The following is a 20,393-nucleotide window of genomic DNA, read 5'->3' on the forward strand; positions in this document are numbered from 1 at the left end:
GTAAGAAATGTACGCATTATCCTGCCCATGCAATTGTAACCCCTCTGTACAGTATGTTCACAAATAAAATAAAATAAAATTAAAAAAAAAAGATCTGGCTCCAGATTAACTGAATAAGTATTTACTAAATGAAAAGCTGAACAGAAAACACAATTCAAGAGACATGATGGAAAATTGCAGGGTGCTGGAAGAGCCATTTGGTGTGATGTATTTTAAAATTTAGAAATATTTTTTGGCCGGGCATCAGTAGCTTATGTCTGTAACCCTAGCTACTCAGGAGATGAGATCTGAGGATAGCAGTTTAAAGCCAGCCCAGGCAGAAAAGTCAGTGAGACTCTGATAAAAAAAAAAACAAAAAACTACTCAGAAAAAGCTGGAAGTAGCACTGTGGTTCAAGAGGTAGAGATCTAGCCTTGATCACAAAGAGGATTAGAAACAGTGCTCAGGCCCTGTGTTCAAGTCTCAGTACTGGAAAAAAATATTGCACATAGGATTAGGTACTAGCTACAGAAGATATGGAAGGAAAACGATTTTAGAGTCTTTGCTTGTTTAATTTAGTAGGCTGCAGGAGAAATATAACTCCCTTTTTAATGACTGAAGAGTGGGAAGGAAGCATTTTGTTTATTTGTGAGAATCTAAAAGGGATTCATCATTAAGTAAATATTTCTCAGCCTTAAGAATAAACTCACCCCACAAAATGTAATTGGATACATAGTATATAACCTAACCTACTGTACTCTGATCATAATAATTGTCATAGATTTTACAATTATAATTAATGTTCAGAGGAAAATAAGATAATGAATAGGAAAAACAGGTATTGAGGGGTGACTGAGCACCTGGTTTTGTGAAGAGAATCCTAACTAGGAAACTTAATTGTGACAGGAGAGAAACTAGCATTCAAAAAGACGAGCACATAATAAAGATACACAGAACCAGAAAAATCTCTAAAAATCTGCATCTAATATATCCAGCAACTCTATTTCAATCTGTGTTCCAACATACCCAGTCAACAACAAATAGGACCCAGACTTGAATTTTTCAACTTCATAACATCTGTGATTAAAACTTAACAAGCCCAGACAACTGAGGTGCCAACTGAAGATTTAGCAAAATCCCAATTCATAGCTCCCTGGCCTCCAAGCCCTGCCCACTGATGTGCCTTACGAGAGTGATTTCCCTTCCAGGTTCAACTTTCGAGGATTCCGCTGGATGAAGACTATGATCCACACCATCCAGGAGATCAATGAGAGGAAGGACATTTTGCCCAAGCACACTCTGGGCTATCAGATCTTTGATTCCTGTTTCACTGTGTCCAAAGCGATGGAGTCAGCTTTGGTATTCCTCACAGGGCAGGAAGAAAACAAACCCAACATGAGAAACAGCACCGGCGCCTATCTGGCGGGAATTGTTGGATCAGGAGGCTCAGCCCTATCGATTGCTGCGTCAAGACTTCTAGGGCTATATTATGTACCTCAGGTATCCCAGAGTCTTGTGCTGGTTTTGTCATATACAAACAGAACCTGTACATGTGGAACTTGAAGCAAACAAGGAGCTGAGGGGAGGTTGGGCTAAGTTACAGAGGCAAGCAGGGGTGCTATGAGGATGCGGGCCCAGTTCCTGTGTCCTATCAGTAAGGATGATTTACTGCCTAATGAGACAGGACTGTGCTTTAATGAGGTGGTGGTTCAGTGATCTGTACATTGAAATCTAGATACATTTCTCTCAAGCATTATGAAGCATGATTCTGGTCATTGATAAATACCTGTTAATTGACCAGTACTTAGCCTAGAGACTTAAGTTGATTTTTTTCTTTAGCAATTCCAATTACACATACGGGAATGTCACATGCGAATGAGCCTGGAAATTTATCAAGATGGGTAGAGTTTTAAGATTCTAATATTACAAAGTAAATGGGGAGCTGGGGATATGGCTTAGCAGTAGAGTGCTTGCCTAGCATTTATGAAGCCCTGGGTTCAATTCCTCAGTACCACATACACAAAAAAAGCTGGAAGTGGCATTGTGGCTCAAGTGGTAGAATGCTAGCGTTGAATAAAAGAAGCTCAGGGACAGAACTCAGGCCCTGAGGTTGAGCCCCAGAACTGGCAAAATAAAAGGGGGGGAATGATAAGTTTCAATATAAGAATAGATGATATTTGGAAAAAATGCATTAATAAGCAAATATAAATGAAACTTAATTTTAATGGGGTGCAAGACATTAGTTTGAATGTTGATTGAGCATATTTGTATTTCTCAATAAGAGTATCACTTGCAAGTAATTGTGTGTGTGTATGCGTGTGTGTGTCCACAGGTTTGCTTCTAGGGATCAAACTCAGGGCCTTATACATGACAAATGTTCTGCCACTGATTCAACACTCAGCCCTGCACAGGATATCCTATAGAGCTTCAAATGCAAATGCAGGAAAGCCAGGAAATACTGAAAGCAGAACTGAGGGGAAGTGTTGACTGATGGTGGGTGACTCCCTGTTCAGCTTGGCCACGCTCCTGATTCTGTGAGCCCTCTCTTCTGTCAGACATCAGTACTGGTTCACACATTGGCTGGAAACGTCTAGATAGGTTTTCTCCTTGTTTGTTATATCATTTATTAAATGTAGCAACTTGAAGAGCTAGTTTACGACCCTATTTACTTCTGGGAAATCCAAGGTTTAGAAGGTTTAAGTGGCTTACCTAAAATTTTATACTGATAAGTTGATTCTCAAGACCTTTCCTATATATGAGTACTGTGAATTTTCTGCTAGTGTGGTTCCAGAGTGTAATCTTCACCCAAAGGAATAAGAACAAGCGAAGAGGTAGAAGAAGGACAACATAGGGCTAGCCTTGGGTTCATGAGAGGAATGACAGTTGAGAAGCTGTGGAATTACAATATAGAAGGAGGTGGTGTGTTAGTAACGACCTGGGACAAGGGAGAAGATGACATATGTTTTCTGTGGTAGATTTGGTGAGGTCGAGGGTAAGCTACAGCAGCAGTGTGATAAATGGTTAGGAACTCGTGGTACCTGATCCCTATTCTTGAGTTCTGTAAGATGGAGAATACACACTAGGACCACATGAGGATATAAAATCACTCTTCGTTTAGATACCTTGAATCTAAAATGAGTGCTTCTAAGAGCTTTGTTTGAAAACATGATTTAAACCTAAGATTGTAGCCAAGACTTAAGAACTGTATACTCAAATTCTTGCAGGGACAAATGGGCAGAAAGGAAGAATGAAAGAATATAATGGAGGTAGAAAGAGAGACAGTCAGATGAGAGGGAGGAAGGGAGAGAGAAACAGTGAGTTGGGGTCTCCTAAATGAATGGAGAGTCACGTCATCTATGCAGATGCTGGATCTGATGAAGAGTCTGGAGGGCTTGACTCAGAGAAGTCACATGGTTTCAGAGTTGTGGCCTTATCTGAAAACCAGTGGACTGAATGTCCCTACCTTTGTGTGTTTGTGTGTGTGTGTGTGTGTGTGTGTGTGTGTGTTGATTCTGGAGCTTGCACTCAGGGCTCGGATGCTGTCCTTGAGTTTTTAGGCTCACTATGCCATTTGAGCCACAACCCCACTTCTGGCTTTTTTGCTGCTTAACTGGAAATAAAAGTCACACAGACTTTCTTGCCTGAGCTGTCTTTGCATCACAATTCTCAGATCTGAGGAATCTAAGTAGTTAAAATTACAGGTGTGAGCTACCTGGGCCCTTAATAATTATTCCTGTTAAGCCCTTTATTGGTGGGGTAGGTAGAGGATTGGCAGAAGAGAGGGGAAAACTGCACCATAACAGCCCTACCAACTGGGTAGATAAGGGAGTAGGAAGTCCTTGTGTATAATTCTTGTGCTTTCTAATAATTGCTTTGCTTTACTTTCAATTATAGGTGGGTTATGCCTCTACCAGCTCAGTTCTTAGTGACAAATACCAGTTTCCAAGTTATTTTCGCATAGTACCTAGTGATAATATCCAATCCCAGGCCATGGTGAAACTTATCCAGCATTTTGGTTGGGTATGGGTGGGCACTATCGCATCTGATGATGACTATGGAAAATATGGTGTTAAAGTTTTTAAGGAAAACGTGGAGAGTGCCAACCTCTGTGTTGCATTCTCTGAAACCATCCCCAAAGTATATTCCAATGAGAAAATGCAAAAGGCTGTGAATGCTATTAAAGGCTCCTCTGCCAAAGTCATCGTGCTGTATGCCTCTGATCTGGACCTCAGTCCCTTCGTGCTGGAGATGGTGTACCACAACATAACGGACAGGACATGGATAGCGAGCGAAGCATGGATCACCTCGGCCCTCTTGGCAAAACCTGAATACTTCCCCTATTTTGGTGGAAGTATTGGGTTTGCAGTGCCAAGAAGTGACATCCCGGGGTTGAAAGAATTTCTTTATGACGTGCATCCCAGCAAGGATCCAAATGACGTCCTGACCATCGAATTCTGGCAGACAGCATTTAACTGTACTTGGCCCAATAGCAGTGTTCCTTACAATCTGGACCACCGAGTGAATATGACTGGGAAAGCGGACCGACTGGAGGCCACCTCTGATCGGTTGTGTACTGGAGAGGAGAGGCTGGAAGATCTTAAAAATACCTACCTGGATGTGTCTCAGCTGAGAATCACAAACAATGTCAGACAAGCTGTGTATACTCTGGCTTATGCCCTGGATGAGCTCAGCAGATGTGACAAAGAGAATCCAAGATGGCACTGTGCCTACATACCTGCATTTGAGCCCTGGCAGGTAAGTGGTTTTAACTCATGATATAGTTTGAAAAGTATAAGTATACATTGTTTGAACTATTGATCTTCCTCTTTAATAGAACACTTTATCACATAGCCAGCTAAAATAATGAATTAATTGTGTGGCCTAAATGCTCATTGCCAGTTCCCAGGTTTGTTGTGAGTGATAGAAATTCTCCAGACATTGCCTTGGACCCATATTTCTTCTCTCTCATCACATTGCCATCTACAATATGAAGTTCTAACACTTATTCTAAGATTAGTTTTTGGGCCTAAATATCATTTTACCCAGCAACAATTAGGAAGGATGGACACCTGTATGCCTCTCCACTTAAGGCTCATTCATCAAAGTGCATTCAGTACTCAGCATCCCATTAGCCACAATTCAGTTTTGTGGTCTTCTCTGATCTTAAGGGACCCATAAGATGCAGTCATTATGCAGTGGGAGGGTATGTGAAGACTGAGGGCTTTCTTGGCATCTCCAAGAAAGCCACATTCTGTGTCCCTGAGGTGATGTTGAACCACTCACATTGGGGAACAGCAGTGTGAGTGGTCCCTGAGATCACTACCGACCAGAACTGGTCTCTACTGATACCCTCTATTCCTGCCTCCTGTCTTTAAAGAGAACATGAGCACCCTGGTCCTGCTGTCATCCACATGATGCTTTGCATGGCACTCTGCTGCCCTTCCCAGCCTCACCCTCACTGCAACATGGAGTTGTTTAGAGTTCAGCAGATCCACAGTGCAGCAATTTTTACAACTTCATTTTTACTTTGATTTTCAAATCAATTCTACGTATGTGTGTGTGTATGTGTGTGTGTGTGTGTATGTGTGTGTGTGCGAGTTGGTGTTCATACTGAGCCTTGAACTCAGGACCTGGGTGCTGTCCATGAAGTTGTTTTTTGTTTGTTCGAAGCTAGTACTCTACCACTTAGCTACAGCTCCACTTTCAGCTTTTTGGTATTCCTTTGGAGATTAGTGTCTCAGAGATTTTTTTTTTCTTGCTTTGAACTGTGATTCTCAGATCTTAACCTCTGGGGAGCCAGGACTTCTGGCATGGGCCACCCATGTCCAGATGACAATTATTTTTTAAAATATTTTTATTTTTATTTTTTTGCAAAGGTGATTCACATTGGGTAGTTACAGTTAGAATAGTCAGGTAATGAAAACATTTCATTTTGAGCAGTGTTACCTCTTCCCTCCTTTTTTTTTTTTTTTTTTCGGTTGTGGGGCTTGAACTCTGGGCTTGGGCACTGTCCTTGCGCTCTTCAGCTTGTGCTGAAGAGGCAAGCGCTCTACTGCTTGAGCCACAGCGCCACTTCAGGTTTTATGAATGGTTTATTGGAGATAAGAGTCTTATGCACTGGTTTTGAACTGCGTTCCTCAGATCTCAGCCTCCTGAGTAGCTAGGATTACAGGCATGAGCCACTAGTGCCTGGTAACCTCTTCCCTCCTTTTCTCCTAGTTTTTCTACCCAGTGCCCTGTCCCCACAGTTTATAGTTCATTTTCAACAGAGTGTCTCATGAGTATCATTGCTGTATTTGTTCATCCTTTGCCTTATCATTTCTTTTATTATTTTTATTGAGATTAAGTGATTACATAAATTTCACAAATTTCACAGTATTGTAGGATAATTATAAATAAAGTCACACACATATTTTATCCTTCACAAGGCAGATTGTCGCTATCATGGTCTATAGAGTTTGTGAATTCTGCAAGCTTTGACAGTACAGCTATTTCTTCCAGGTTGGATGATATGTACATTTATTTTTTTTTGCTTAGTGTTAGCTTTTCCCTCTTTTCCTCTCCTTCCCTCCCCCCCCATTGCTGCCCTTGAGTGGCTTAGTTCATTTTCATAAAGCTGACAATCATTTTTAAAACTAGCTTTTTGCTTCTTAAAGTTGACCGGTGATAGCCACTTTGAGCTGTTCCTGCTCTCTTTGGTACAGTCTTTCCTCCAGAGAACCTGATTTCTAGTGCTGAGCTATCAAGTCTAGAAGCCAAGCTGGATCTGGTTGCTAGGTGTGTTAGTTGGGACTGATGTAGTGGACATGACTAGAAAATGACAAATTAAGTTGCATTTTAGGTACCAAGTGAGATCTCTTCAGTGTAAAAGATGTCCTTTGAGAACTTATTTCCATATTAGAGGATTTATTATATGACAAGTAACCCGCCATAGCTTATTCTTTGAAAAGTGAACTATCAAGTTTAAATGTGTTCAGAGAGTGTCAATTACTTGCTAGGATTGCAAGGTTAGACCTTAGGGCTGGATTGGGGGTGATAGGGTTAGTTCACAATACGGATCCTTCTCCCTGACAAACTCCTACAGGTCAGGAAATTAAAAATGTGAAAGTGCAGGGTGCTGGTGGCTCACACCCATAAACCTAGCTACTTAGGAGGCTAAGATCAAGATCATAGTTCGAAGTCAGCCCAGACAGGAAAGTCCATGAGGCTTTTATCTGCAATTAACCAACAAAAAGTCAATGTGGAGCGACATCTGAAGTGGTAGACTGCCAGCCTTGAGCACAAAATCTCAGGGACAGCACCCAGGCTCTTGAGTTAAAGCCCCAATACCAGCATGAAAAAAATGGTTAAAAGGAGATGCAGACATCTAAGAAAATTTACAAACTAGTAAGATTATTTTTCTACTTGTCTAAAAGTAAATATGAACTGTAATTCTTTTTAGCCTATCCCATACATCAGAAAGTGTATATTTGGAAAAAGTTCTTTTTCAGGGTTTACTTGGACATTCCTATTTTTTCCCTCTCTTTTGAGACTGGGACTTACTTTAATTGTCCAGGCAGGTCTTGAACTTCACATGCAGCACAGGCTGGTGAGAGACTGAACATCTACCAGCACCTGTCTTTTAGTGCTGGGATTACAGTTGTGATAACAGAAGGTACCTGGCATTCTGAGTTCCTTTTGCCCTGCCTGGTGCTAAAGAACTCTTCTCTACCATGTAGTGATGCTAAATAGCCTTGTAGAAGGCTTGTTCCAGGGAAGGAGCAGAGAGTGGAAGCCTTTGAGCAGTTCCCTGATAGACTTTTCAGAAGACAAGAAAGGAAAAGAAAAGACAAAAAACAAAACCTACGCACTGAACCTTCCACTGTGTTGTGAACTCTGATATGGGTTTCCTGTGAATTGAGAAGGCTAATGAAAGACCACATGGAATGGGGACTGAGCGCTGATCTTGGTGATTCATTCCTGAGAGGCTCCCATATGCTCTGCCTTCATCCGTAGGACAAAGGCAGGGAGGAATAACTGTCAGCTCCTCCAGGTCCAGGAATGGTGTAATGCTCACTAAGTACATGCCATTTACCAGAGCCAACAGGACTCCACATCTGCCGTCTTTCCGCTAAGCGGTGTGGCCCTCCTGACAGGGGACCTGGGTCCAGCATGTGGGATGTGAGCCTGGATCTCTCCCTGTGCAGGTGTGCTCCCTTCTCACCAAGGCAAACAGGTTGCTGCCTGGGCAGGGTCGCCTGGCGAGGCAGGCCCTAGAGCTCTGTGATCACGAAGGATTCTGTGGCTGTGCAGTGTGGAGCCAGTCCATCACTGCTGTGCCCTGGGCTGTGCGTGGCCTCTTGCTCCCTCCCCTGTGTAGGGTGCAGAGGCACAATCATTCCTTAGCCTAGAACTTTCTTCTCACAGATATTTGCCCATTGAATTTCTATTGATGCTTTTAAAACCCAGTTCACTTCCTGGAAAGTAGAAAGTTTCCAGTTTTCCTGAGGCATTTATCCAGTCTTCACCTACACCTTCTTGACTCTTTTCACAGTGGATATGTAGATTATATCAAATGTTACTTATGGTATAGCTTTCCTACTAGTCTGTGAGGTTTTCAAAAACCTGGGAACACATTTAATTCATCTTTACGTTCCACACCTGATATCCAGGAAGAGGAGAGGTATAGTGAGGGGGGATTTGCTGGTACTGGCAATAGGAGAAGTCAAGATGTTCTCATTTCCCTTGGTCTACAGAATCAGGAAACATTTGGCTCCACATATTTTAAAACCAGTGTTATTCCAATATAAATAGAGTGTTTTCATTTATCACAGAAATTAAAACTTTCTAATGACTAAACTAAAAGAAAAGGAATAAAATTGAATTTTTGAACTCAACATGTCTAAAATATTTTAACATATTTTCACAATACAAAAATGTGAAAAAAATTTTAATTGTGAAAATACTGTACAGAGGGGTTACAATTACATGGGCAAGATAATGAGTACATTTCTTATCAAGCATTGTAGCCTCTTCCTTTGTTTCCCCTTTCCATCCCTTCCCATCCTCCCCCCCAACCCCCCTACCCAATCCTCTCTGCGCCCCTCTCCCCCCTCCCCCCCACCAAAGTTGTAAAGTTCGTTTTCAACATAACGACTTGTACATCTCATTGTTGCAATGGGTTCACCTATATCCCTATTTAAACGATTTGTTTTTCCCCTTCCCCTCCACAAATTATACCTACATCAAATACAGTGAAAGCAGGGGTTATACTGTGGGGGAGGGACATACAAAGCAACAAAGAAATAATATTATAAATGTGTTAGAAACAATCACATGAAATAAAAAAAACATTTGAATACATATCTTAGGGTTCATTTCCCTAACATCACCTTATCTGACCTTTTCTGCTTGACTCAGACATATACTAGATATTGCAAATAAGAGGAACCATGGGACCTATGTTTCTTTGGGCCTGGTTTACTTCACTTAATTTAATTTTTTCCAAGCCTTTCCATTTCCTAACAAATGGGGCAATGCCATTCTTTCTGATAGAGGCATAGAATTGCATTTTCTTGATCCATTCATCTACTGAAGGGCATCTGGGTTGGTTCCATATCTTAGCTATAGTAAATAATGCTGCAGTAAACATAGTCGTGCTAAAAATGTGAAAATTTTAATGAGATACTTTGCTTTCTTTTGTTTGAACTACATCTTTGTAACATTTATGTTAATCTTATCAACAATCTCAACTTGGTAAACCATCCTTCAAATTTGAATTAGGAAATTGTGGCTAGAGTTTATTATATTCAATAGAAAATATATAACAAGAGAAGAGTATGTATAATCCAGTGGATTAAAATATGAGTTTTATTTATAGGATTATTGTCTTAAAAAGTGATTTTTTTTTGCAAATCGCTTCCCCCTGGCTTTCTAGCTATCCTACTATATGAGGAGAGTTAAGTTTACAGCTCATGATGGAAAGAAAATAGAGCTTAATGATGATGGAGATTTGGATGCTGGGCACTATGATATTCTAAACTGGCAAACAAATGATAATGGAGAAGTTGACTTTGTTAAGATTGGAGAATACAATTTCAGAACCTCTAAATTTGAAATTGTTTTTGCAAAGAAGTCAACAATATTTTGGAACACTGAATCATCCAAGGTTAGTTGTTTGAATGTCTGAATTATCAGTAACTGTGCTTTTTCCTTTTTGTTTTTTATTAGCTTTCAGTAATGAGAACAAGTAGAGTTCATTGGTGACATGGAGTTTATTACAATATGTTCATATTGCATATATATCCTTTATCATATCCACTTTTTTCCACTTTCCCCTCCTTGGTCCTCTTCCCCCAACAAATAGCCCCCCCCCCACTTTATCTTCATGTCTTCTTTTTTAGATGTCTAGATTCTACATATTCACCTTTCTGGCTGTGACATTTCACATCTCTATCTCCATTCTCCAGCAAGTGACATAATTTCATTCTTAAAGGCTGAACCAGACTCCACTGTACATATATACCACATTTTCTTTTCTCATTCTAATGAATCAGAGGCATCTGGACTGTTTTTGTGACTTGGCTGTTGTGAATAATACAGTAGTAAACATCAGCATGAGTTATCTTTACTCTTAAGCTGAATTAAATTGCTATAGATATATATGCCCAGGAATGGTATGGCAGGATCATGCAGCAGTTTCTATTTTTAGATCCTAAAGAACTTCCATGCTGATTTTCATGGTGGCTGCATTAATTTACATTTCTTTTTTTGGGGGGGGGGTCCGGTCATGGGGCCTGAACTCTGGGCCTGGGCGCTGTCCCTCAGCTCTTCAGCTCAAGGCTAGTGCTCTACCACTTGAGCCACAGCACCACTTCCGGCTTTTTTCTTTTTTGCTTATGTGGTGCTGAGGAATTGAACCCAGGGCCTCATGCATGCAAGGCAAGCGCTCTACCACTGAGCCACCTTCCCAGCCCCTAATTTACATTTCTACCTATAATGTATAAAGTCCTTTTCCCAATTCAGTCCAACATTTGCTTTTGTTAGTTTTCTTCATGGCTGCCATTTTCTTGATGGATGACTGGGCCGAAATAGAGTCTCAGTGAAGTTTTGATTAGCGTTTCCTTGCTTAAGGGACTCGATAATTTTGTCATGTATTTATTGACCAATAATACCTCTTTTTTTAAAATTGATTGTTGGGCTTGAACTCTGGGCCTGGGTGCTATCCCTCAGCTCTTCAGCTCAAGGCTAGGACTCTACCACTTGAGCCACAGTACCACTTCTGTTTTCTGGTGGTTTATTGGAAATAAGAGTCGCATGGACTTTCCTGCCTGGGCTGGCTTTGAATCTTGATCCTCAGATCTCAGCCTCCTGGGTAGCTAGAATGACAGGTGTGAGCCACCAGCATCCAGCAGTACCTCTTGTTTTGGAAATTCTTTGCTATTTAATTTGTAAATTACTCATTGGATTATTTGTTCTTTTGGTGTTTCATGGTCAGAGTTCTTTATGTATTCTGGATATGAATCCCTTGTCAGATGTGTAGATGTTAAAAGGTTTTCCCCCCATTTTGTATGCTGTGTCTTCATTCTAGTAACGGTTTCTTTGCTAGGCAGGACAGTTTTTAGTGTGATTTAGTTTTGTTATTTCCTGCTTTTACTTCTAACCTATTAGAGTTGTAAGTTCAGAAAGTTGTTACTTATACATCTTGATGCATGTTCTGTTCCCAACTAGTAGTTTCAAAGTTTCAAGGACTTACATTGAAGTCTTCGATATATTTGGCATTAACTTTTGCCTACAGAGAAAGAAAGAGCGAGTGAGCAAGCGAGTGAGCTCTGACTTGCTTTTTCACGTAGATAATCCTGTTTTCCTAGCACTATAGAAAGGTCTGTCCTCTCTCTAGTACACATTTTGGCACTTTTGTCTGTAATCAGACAGCTCTGGCTACAGGGCTTTATTTCTTGGTTCTTCTTTTCCATTTCTCTATATATCTGTGCCAAATACCATGCTGTTTTTTATTACTATGCTTCTGTAGTATAATTTTAAGTCAAGTATTGCAATACCTTCAGCATTGCTCTTTTTGCTAAGGATTATTTGGCTATTGGGGATATTTCATGCTTCCATATAAATTTTTGGTTTGATCTTTCTATTTCTGTAAGTAACAGTATTGGAATTCTGATGCAAATTGCATTGAATCTGTATATATCTGTATAATCTGGTAAGTTTTGTAATATTTATTCTGCCTTAATGAATACAATAGGTTTTTCTTCAATCTCTTTCTTCAGAATTTTATCATTTTCATTGTGGAGGTCTTTTATTTCCTTAGCTAGATTTATTCCAAGGTACTTTATATTTTATTTTTTATTTACTTTGCTCTTGTGAATTAAGGTTGTTTTCTGTTTTTTTCTCAACATGTTCACTGTATGTATATAGAAAAACCAGTGATTTGTGTGTGTGTGTGTGTGTGTGTGTGTGTGTGTGTAGATAGTACTAGGGTTTGAATTTAGAGCCTGGTGTTTGCTTGGCTTGCTTGTTCATCTGATGCTCTACCATTGGAGCCATGCCTCCTGGGACTACTTGTCACAGGTATTTTAAAAAGGAAGTCTTACTGTCTTTACTGTCTGGGCTGGCTTTGAACCATGATCCTCAGATCTCAGCCTCCTGAGTAGCTAGGATTACAGGTGTGAGCCACCAGCACCCAGCTGGTCATATGCATTTATGAGTTTAATTTCTTCTATATTTTCCAATTTATTTACATATACATTTTTAAAATACTCTCTGATCTTCTGAATTTCATTACTGTTGTAATATTCTCCATCCATTGGCTGATGAGAACCTAGATTAGATGCTGTAGTTTACTTGTGAATAGTACTGCTATACACGTGTGTGTATAGGTGTTTCAGTGGTATATTGACTTAACATTCCTTCAGACATTTTTCCAGGAATGGTATGGCAGGATAATAGCATAGTTTTATAAGGAACCTCCATAGTGAATTTTATAGTGGCTACACTAATGTACATTCCTGCTGATAGTGTATAGGATCTCGTTCCCCACATCCTCATTTTCCACTCCAACGAAAGAGGAAGTCTGAAAGATAGCATGAGATCTCTGGGGCCTGTGCTCATGCATTTCAGCCCTTATTCACAGTAAGCCTCCATATCCAGCAAAATGCTAGCTCCTGGTGTTGAGCACCTTGCTAGCTATGAGCTTGTGCAGTGTCTGCCATGATCCTCAGACATTGAGACTTGCCAGCAAGAGCAGAGTCATCCATCACCGTAGACCTCACTGGCTGAGCTTTCTGATGCTTACAAATCTGGGTGGATTCCATCTCTCCTTCTCCCCTTCCATGACCTCTCATAGCTATGACCTGACCCTGTGGCCAGCACTCACAAGACTCTTGAAGCCACAGTTGTATCTTGGGTTTCAAGTCCCAAACACTGCTTGACATAAAATGCCTGTGGCTAGGGCTGGGAAGTTGGCTCAGTGGTAGAGCACTTGCCTTGCATGCCTGAGGCCCTGGGTTTGATTCCTCAGCACCACATAAGCAAAAAGAAAAAAGCTGGAAGTGGCGCTGTGGCTCAAGTGGTAGAGTGCTAGCCTTGAGCTGAAGAGCTGAGGGACAGCGCTTAGGCCCAGAGTTCAGACTCCACGACTGGACCCCCCTGAAAAAAAAAATGCCTGTGGCTAGCAGACAATTCTGGGAGCCATTGCACTCCACCTGCCCTGGGCTTGGTGCTCTGATTCCATTGTGGTTCTCAGACCATGAGGCTGGCTCTAGCTAGGGAAGGGATTGCCCCGCCCACCATCCACTTCTTTGTCAGACCCTTCCCTCTCCACAACCATCTCCTGTGGCCATCTTCCTCCCAGGCATTGTGGCCTGGCGTCCCAAGACTCCATAAGTTGCAATTATTCATTGTTTTTTAGTCCCCAGAATAGCTCTGTCTCAAACTACACCTGTTGACAAATCCGCACTGCCACAAGGCAGCTCCTGGGGCCAGAGCACTCCACAGCTGTGAGCTTGGTGCTGTTTCCACAGTGAACCTCAAGCACTGGGACTTGCGTTAATCAGGGAGAGTGGGGTCACCAGCCGCAAGGCCCCTCACTACCCAAGTTCTGGGGTGCTCTCACTTCTCTATGGGTCCGCCACCTCTTGTGGCCACCTCTATCCCAGGTACTCTGGCTGTGTCCTCAAACTCCTGAGCTATGGTTATTTACTATTTTCAAGTCCCCAAGGTAACTCATTCTCAAGCCCTAGTGGCAATAGACCCTGCAGCCCAATGGTAGCTCAGGGAACCTGAGTATGTGGATCGGTGCTCTATTTCTGATACAATCCTCAGGCAATGAACCTGGTTCTTGTCAGATAGAATGGGGTTGCTGACCTCTGTGCCTTTCAATTTCTGAGCTCTCTGTAACAGCTCCTTAAACTTCTCTGCCTGTATCTCAGGCTTTTCTGCTTCATACCTGCCTTGCTTCCAGACAAGACCAGGTGTCCCAGGAAGGACTTCCTGAGCTTTGACTGTTTGTTAGTTTTCAGGTCTCAAAGGTAGCTCCGGCTCAAGATCTGCCTGTCTGGAAACCCCCACAGCTAGTTGATACTTGAACATTCTGCCAGCGGTGGGCTCGGTGCTGTTTTTATATGTCACGTGATTCTCAGGCGATAAAACTTGCATTCATTGGTGAGGTGGGCTGCCAACAAGTGTGCCTTTTGCTTCCTAAGCATACCAGTAGCTGCTTAAACTTCTCTGTTTGCCCATGACAGAGCCTCTCCTTCTCCACAGCTGCCTCCCAGGACCTCCAAGGAACTGGGAGTGAATCTCCCACACTAGGTTATGATGGCTCTTTGTTTTAAAAAATACCTGCATCTATTCACATCTGTGTGTGCTGGGATTGAGCTCAGAGCCCCACAGCCTTACTTCTCATATGTGTTGGTGATTGCCATGTCACCACTTGAGCAACACCTCTGGCTGTGATGTTTTTCAACTTCAGTGGTGATAAGAGTCTCTCAGATTTGTCTGCTTGGCCTGGTTTAGAACCAGGATTCTCACATCTCAGCTTCTTGGGTAGTTAAGATTACAAATGTGAGCCACTTGCACTCAGAACCTCAATCAAATCTCAAGATGTCACCTTGCCAGAGTTCTCTAAGCTACCAGCAGCGAAAGATATTCTTGTCCAATGAAAACCTGTCATGCTGGGGGCTCACTGTCCTTCCTCAAACTCTACTCTACAATGCTTGGGGAAGTGTAGGTTTGTCCCACAGCTAGGACTTACCAGTCTCTCCAAGGCCACTTGGCTTGTCCTGTGGAGGCTTCTACTTCCTGTCCTTCTGCAGGACCAGGGCCTGAGTGGCAAAACTGTTCCTGGTCATCTTTCTGTTCCACTGTAGTTTTTAGCTATTGTGTTTTTCTTGGTCCTTAGTGTTCTTCTGTGTCTTTTCTGAACATAATCTCATTTTACGTAGACTTCTTATTCATGGAAAGTGATGGAGAAGAAAAGCCCTTGATGACTTTTTCATCCAGGTCTGGAACTGAATTCCTTATTTCTGTGTCTGTAATTTGTTTGTTTGAATTCTGTTTGAGGTCACTGGTCATTTTTAAAGTTTGACTGCTGAATTCTTGTCAAGCATTTCAGCCATTCCAGTATTATACAGATGGAGTCACTGAAGAGGTAGCAGCTTTGGAAGGAGTCCATTATTTCGTGTTTCTCAGTTATTATCTGTGCCTCTGTTGGGATGGCTTTACTTGGTCGACTTCTTTTGAGGACTCAATCCTCAGTACCTTTTCAAGAGGAGGAAACAAATCCTATAACACAGATAGCACTGGTGTTGGAGATGAGGGGTTCATCAGGGGCCATTTGTTAGCTTCAGGGCTATATTCATTTTAGAAGCCTCCATGGAAATCCAAAGAACTTTCTCAGTCCCACAATGGTAGAGAACTGTATTCCATGCTTATTGCTATTTGTTGTTGCTAGCTTCCCCATTCAGTGTGTACCGATGTGTGTCTTCCTGGGACCCGGAAAGGGATTCGTCAAGGGGAGCCGATCTGCTGCTTTGATTGCATCCCATGTGCTGATGGACATGTGTCAGAGAAACCAGGTAGAAATGGCTGTTATTACAGTGTAATTCAATTAAACATGTGTTGACAAAGTGATTCGTAGAAATCTTTGCAAAGGAGCATGAAAAATGTATTTTAAAAAATAAGCAAAGCTGGGCACTGGTAGCTCATACCTGTAATCCTAGCTACTCAGGAGGCTGAGATCTGAGGATCTTGGTTGGAAGCCAGCATGGACAGAAAAGTCCCCATGAGACTCTTATCTCCAATTAATCACTCAAAAACCAAAAGTGGCACTGTGGCTCAAAGTGGAAGAGTGTTGGCCTTGTGCAAGAGCTCAGAAACAGCGCCCAGGCCCTGAGTTCAAGCCCTGCAACAGACAAAACCCAATAACAAATTATTTGATCTTCTGTACATTATGAGAAAAACACATAAATTAGATTTTAGTTCTAAATCTACAGTTGGGATAAGTTCTATAACAATGAAGTTTACAAGGGAAATACAAAACATATGATATTTAAAATACAATTATAATTAATTTATGAATAATTAAAGTTTCTGAAATTATTTGTTTTTGAAACTGATTATCAGTTATGTTCCTATTTGAAAAATAACAAAGATGACTTAGAGTTCTAGATTTTACTGAATGATCTTCATTTGGGAACTGCTGGATTTCATGCCTACGATCAGTGACATAAAGTGGTAAAACTTGAGTACATATGAATTGTGTAAGCACCACTATGTGAATCCATTCCTACCGCCTGCCAAAGTGATGTTCCTTATAGGCAAAATTATACTTTTATTTGGTGTTTTAGCCTTGTGAGCCTGTGGGAGCTGATTTATATTAATTTTGACATAGAACTGTTTTTGTCTTTTGTGGAATGGTCCTTAGAAACACTTCATGTAAAAGAATTTAAATAATAAAAAAGAATTTAAATAATGTAAAATTATCCCCCAAAGGAGAAAAATTCCCACAATATAACCTAAAGAACTTTCTAAATATCATGTGGCTCAGTGAATTACATTGAAGAAGTCTGGTCAAATAGTTGGAAGTCATTAGAAAGGAATTCTAATCTTTACCTGAACTTTTCAGAGAGCATTAGAAATCCTTATTTATCATATCTCCATAAATTCATCCCAAATCACTTTCTCTTGTATGTCACTATATCTCTTAAAAACTCCTTCCAGGTAAATGCCCCAAACTTTATTCTTTCAAGCAAGTGATACTGATTGGAAGACTCTAGCGTTCTATGCATCTTAACGCTGTAATAATCTTCCTGATGGTTTTGCCTCAATATATTCAATTTTCTCATTTACAGACTGTCTTGGACAGTATAAGTATACATAAGTCCTACCTCAGTAGATAGCTAGAGGAGAAACTAGAATGTTCTGGAAAGAGTAGCACAGGAAAGGCTAAACTTGAGAAGAAACACTAAATTTCAAAAGTTGAAGAAAATGCTTCTCAATATCTGTGCACTCTACACCATTTTATCACCACTGTTTTGAGAAAAAGCATGTATTCTACATGAGATTAATTATTGTATCCTTGCTCCAGGCCTTTGAATGCTCAGAGCTATTTACAGTCACAGGATTTCCCTGCAGTGAACTCTCTCATTCCTTCACCAGGTGAGAGGGAGTGCACGCAGTGTGGTGAGGACTACTGGTCTAATGAAGACAGGAGCAAGTGTGTGCTCAAAGAGGTGGAATTCCTGGCCTATGACGAGGCCCTGGGCTTCACCCTGGTCATCCTGTCCATCCTCGGGGCCCTGGTGGCGCTGGCGGTCACCGTGGTCTATGTGCTCTACAGGAGGACTCCCCTGGTGCAGGCCAATGACCGGGAGCTGAGCTTCCTCATCCAGGTGGCGCTCCTCATCATCATGCTGTCCTCTCTGATCTTCATCGGCAAGCCACACACCTGGTCCTGCAGGGCCCGCCAGGTCACTCTGGCCCTGGGCTTTGCTCTTTGCCTCTCCTCCATTCTGGGAAAGACCATTTCACTCTTCCTGGCCTACAGAATTTCTGCCTCCAAAACTCGGCTCCTCTCCATGCGCCCCGTGTTTCGCAAGCTCATCGTGTTGCTCTCCGTGCTGGTGGAGACTGGCATATGCATCGCCTACTTGCTGATGCGCCCCCCGAGGGTGTACAAGAACATGGAGTCTCAGGTGATCAAGATCATTCTGGAGTGCAACGAGGGTTCTATCGAGTTTTTGTGCGTCGTGTTTGGGGTCGACGTCTTGCTGGCCTTCCTGTGCTTTCTGAGCAGCTTCGTGGCTCGCCAGCTGCCAGATAATTATTACGAAGGCAAATGCATCACTTTTGGCATGCTGGCCTTCTTCATCATCTGGATCTCTTTTGTGCCCGCCTACTTGAGCACCAAAGGCAAATTCAAGGTGGCCGTGGAGATCTTTGCCATCCTGGCATCCAGCTACGGTTTGTTGGGCTGTATATTTGCTCCCAAGTGCTTCATCATTTTGCTGAGGCCGAAGAGGAACACGGCTGAGACAGTTGGGGGAAGAGTGCCCACTGCAGATAAGAGCATCCAGCTGACATCTGCATCTGTGAGCAGTGAGCGGAATGAGACTGCCATGTTCTCAGGTCTGGATGACTAGCATGGGCGGGACACCTGTCCTGCCAAGCCCCAGGGTGACTTGCTTCAAAACTCCCTTTAGGTCTTCCTTTCTGTGCCTGCTGCTGCTGGGTCATGTTGAGACCTGGGCGCTGATGGGGTAGTCTCAGTGTGGTATATGAAATCTCTTTGTATAAGATGCACTTTAGCATGAATAAAGTACCTCTTGCTATTGAATTTGTAAACCATTTTTATTGGGTTTTTATAGTTGAGACTTAAAAATGATGGCATGCGCTTCAAATGATAGAGAAAACCAGGGCTTGTGAACATGTTTTTTGTTTTTTTTTTTCAAACAATGTAGAATTCTCTATCAAAGATCACCTAGTGAGGGGCAAGATCCATTTTCTTTGGATCGCGTTAATGCCTGTCGGAAGCAGACAGCTTTCAGAGAAAGCTGGTGGAAGTTTCCCTTGGGATAGGGGAAGCTTAGAGAACTCTTGGAAGAGTCAGGAATACAGAGAATATTGGAGGGACCATCAGCAACTGAGTGTTTCTTCCACTTCCTACTGGGCAGATGTATTCCTTTCCTGACAAGGACACCTCCCCCCCAGGACTTTTTGGAGAAGTAGTGGTCAGGGATATTATAATGAAATGACATATTCTGTCTTCTTCTGCATTGTTGAGATGATTCTGTTATTTTTGTTATTTATTCTGTTTATGTGATTTATTGTGTTTATTGATAAGCCTATATTAACATGAACTTGATGATGGTGTGTTATGTTTTAATTTATTGCTAAATTTGGATGACTAGCATTTTATTTACAATTCTCACATCAAAGAAATTGTTCTAAAGTTTTTTTTTTTTTGTGCCAGTCCTGGGGCTTGAACTCAGGGTGTAGGCACTGTCCTTGAGAGGCTTTTGCTTAAGGCTAGCACTCCACCACTTGAGCCGCAATGCCACTTCTGGCTTCTTCTGTTTGTGTTGTATTGAGGAATCTAACCCAAGGCTTCATGCATACTAGGCAAGCACTCTACCACTAAGCCATATTCCCAGCCCCAGTCTATAGTTTTTTTATTATGGCTTCATCTTAGCCAGGGTTAGTTGTACTGGGCTCTTGGAGTGAGTGAACTGGGCAATGGTCTTTCCTATTAGGTGTTTTGTAATAGCTGGAGTAAGATTGGTTTTAGCTTTAATTTGTATGTCTGGTAGAAATCAGCAGTGTGTGTTAATTGCATTCTGGCTTTTTACTTATAGATAGACTTTATTATCACTTCAATTTTACTGCTTAGTGTAGACCTATTTGTGTAGTTTGTAGCCTTTTTAGTTCAGCATTGATAGGTCATAGAGTTTAGAAAGTAACCCCTTTCAAGTAGATTTTCCATTTCATTATTATGAACATTTTTAGTGTTCTCTAACTGTGAGTTTCATTGGTGTTAGTTCTGACCATACTTCCATCTTAAACTATATTATTTGGGAACTTTTGCTTGGCCTAGCTAAGGTTTTTTTTTTAATACTTCATATTGTTTGTGTACTGTTCTTTTTTTAAATATATATTTCTGCCCTGGTTTTCCTGCTTCTTTCCCTTTATTGCTTAGAGAATTGACTCTTTCCTTGTTTCTCAGAGAGTGAGATAAAGTGATGGGTCATTGATAACTGATTTCTCTGACTTATATAATGTAGGCTCTTCTCAACATAAAAATTCCTTCTTGGTGCTGTATTTTCTTTCTTTAAAAAAAAATTTTTTCGGGGGGTCCGGTCATGGGGCCTGAACTCTGGGCCTGGGCGCTGTCCCTCAGCTCTTCAGCTCAAGGCTAGCGCTCTACC

The 20,393-nt window shown here is 41.6% G+C and overlaps 1 protein-coding gene across 1 annotated transcript in view; it reads left to right on the plus strand.

The window, feature by feature from the left end:
* Positions 1-18,611, plus strand: part of LOC105985604 (vomeronasal type-2 receptor 1-like) — a 21,167-nt gene extending 2,556 nt beyond the window's left edge. Inside the window, exons 2-6 of the mRNA XM_013016203.1 lie at positions 1,188-1,479; positions 3,874-4,734; positions 9,896-10,126; positions 15,923-16,046; positions 17,629-18,611. Coding sequence (XP_012871657.1) covers positions 1,188-1,479; positions 3,874-4,734; positions 9,896-10,126; positions 15,923-16,046; positions 17,629-18,611 — 2,491 coding nt within the window. The remainder of the gene's footprint in view (positions 1-1,187; positions 1,480-3,873; positions 4,735-9,895; positions 10,127-15,922; positions 16,047-17,628) is intronic.
* The last annotated feature ends 1,782 nt before the right edge of the window (positions 18,612-20,393 follow it).

The sequence above is a fragment of the Dipodomys ordii genome, unplaced genomic scaffold (assembly GCF_000151885.1).
Source record: "Dipodomys ordii isolate 6190 unplaced genomic scaffold, Dord_2.0 Scaffold30, whole genome shotgun sequence".
NCBI lineage: Eukaryota > Metazoa > Chordata > Mammalia > Rodentia > Heteromyidae > Dipodomys > Dipodomys ordii.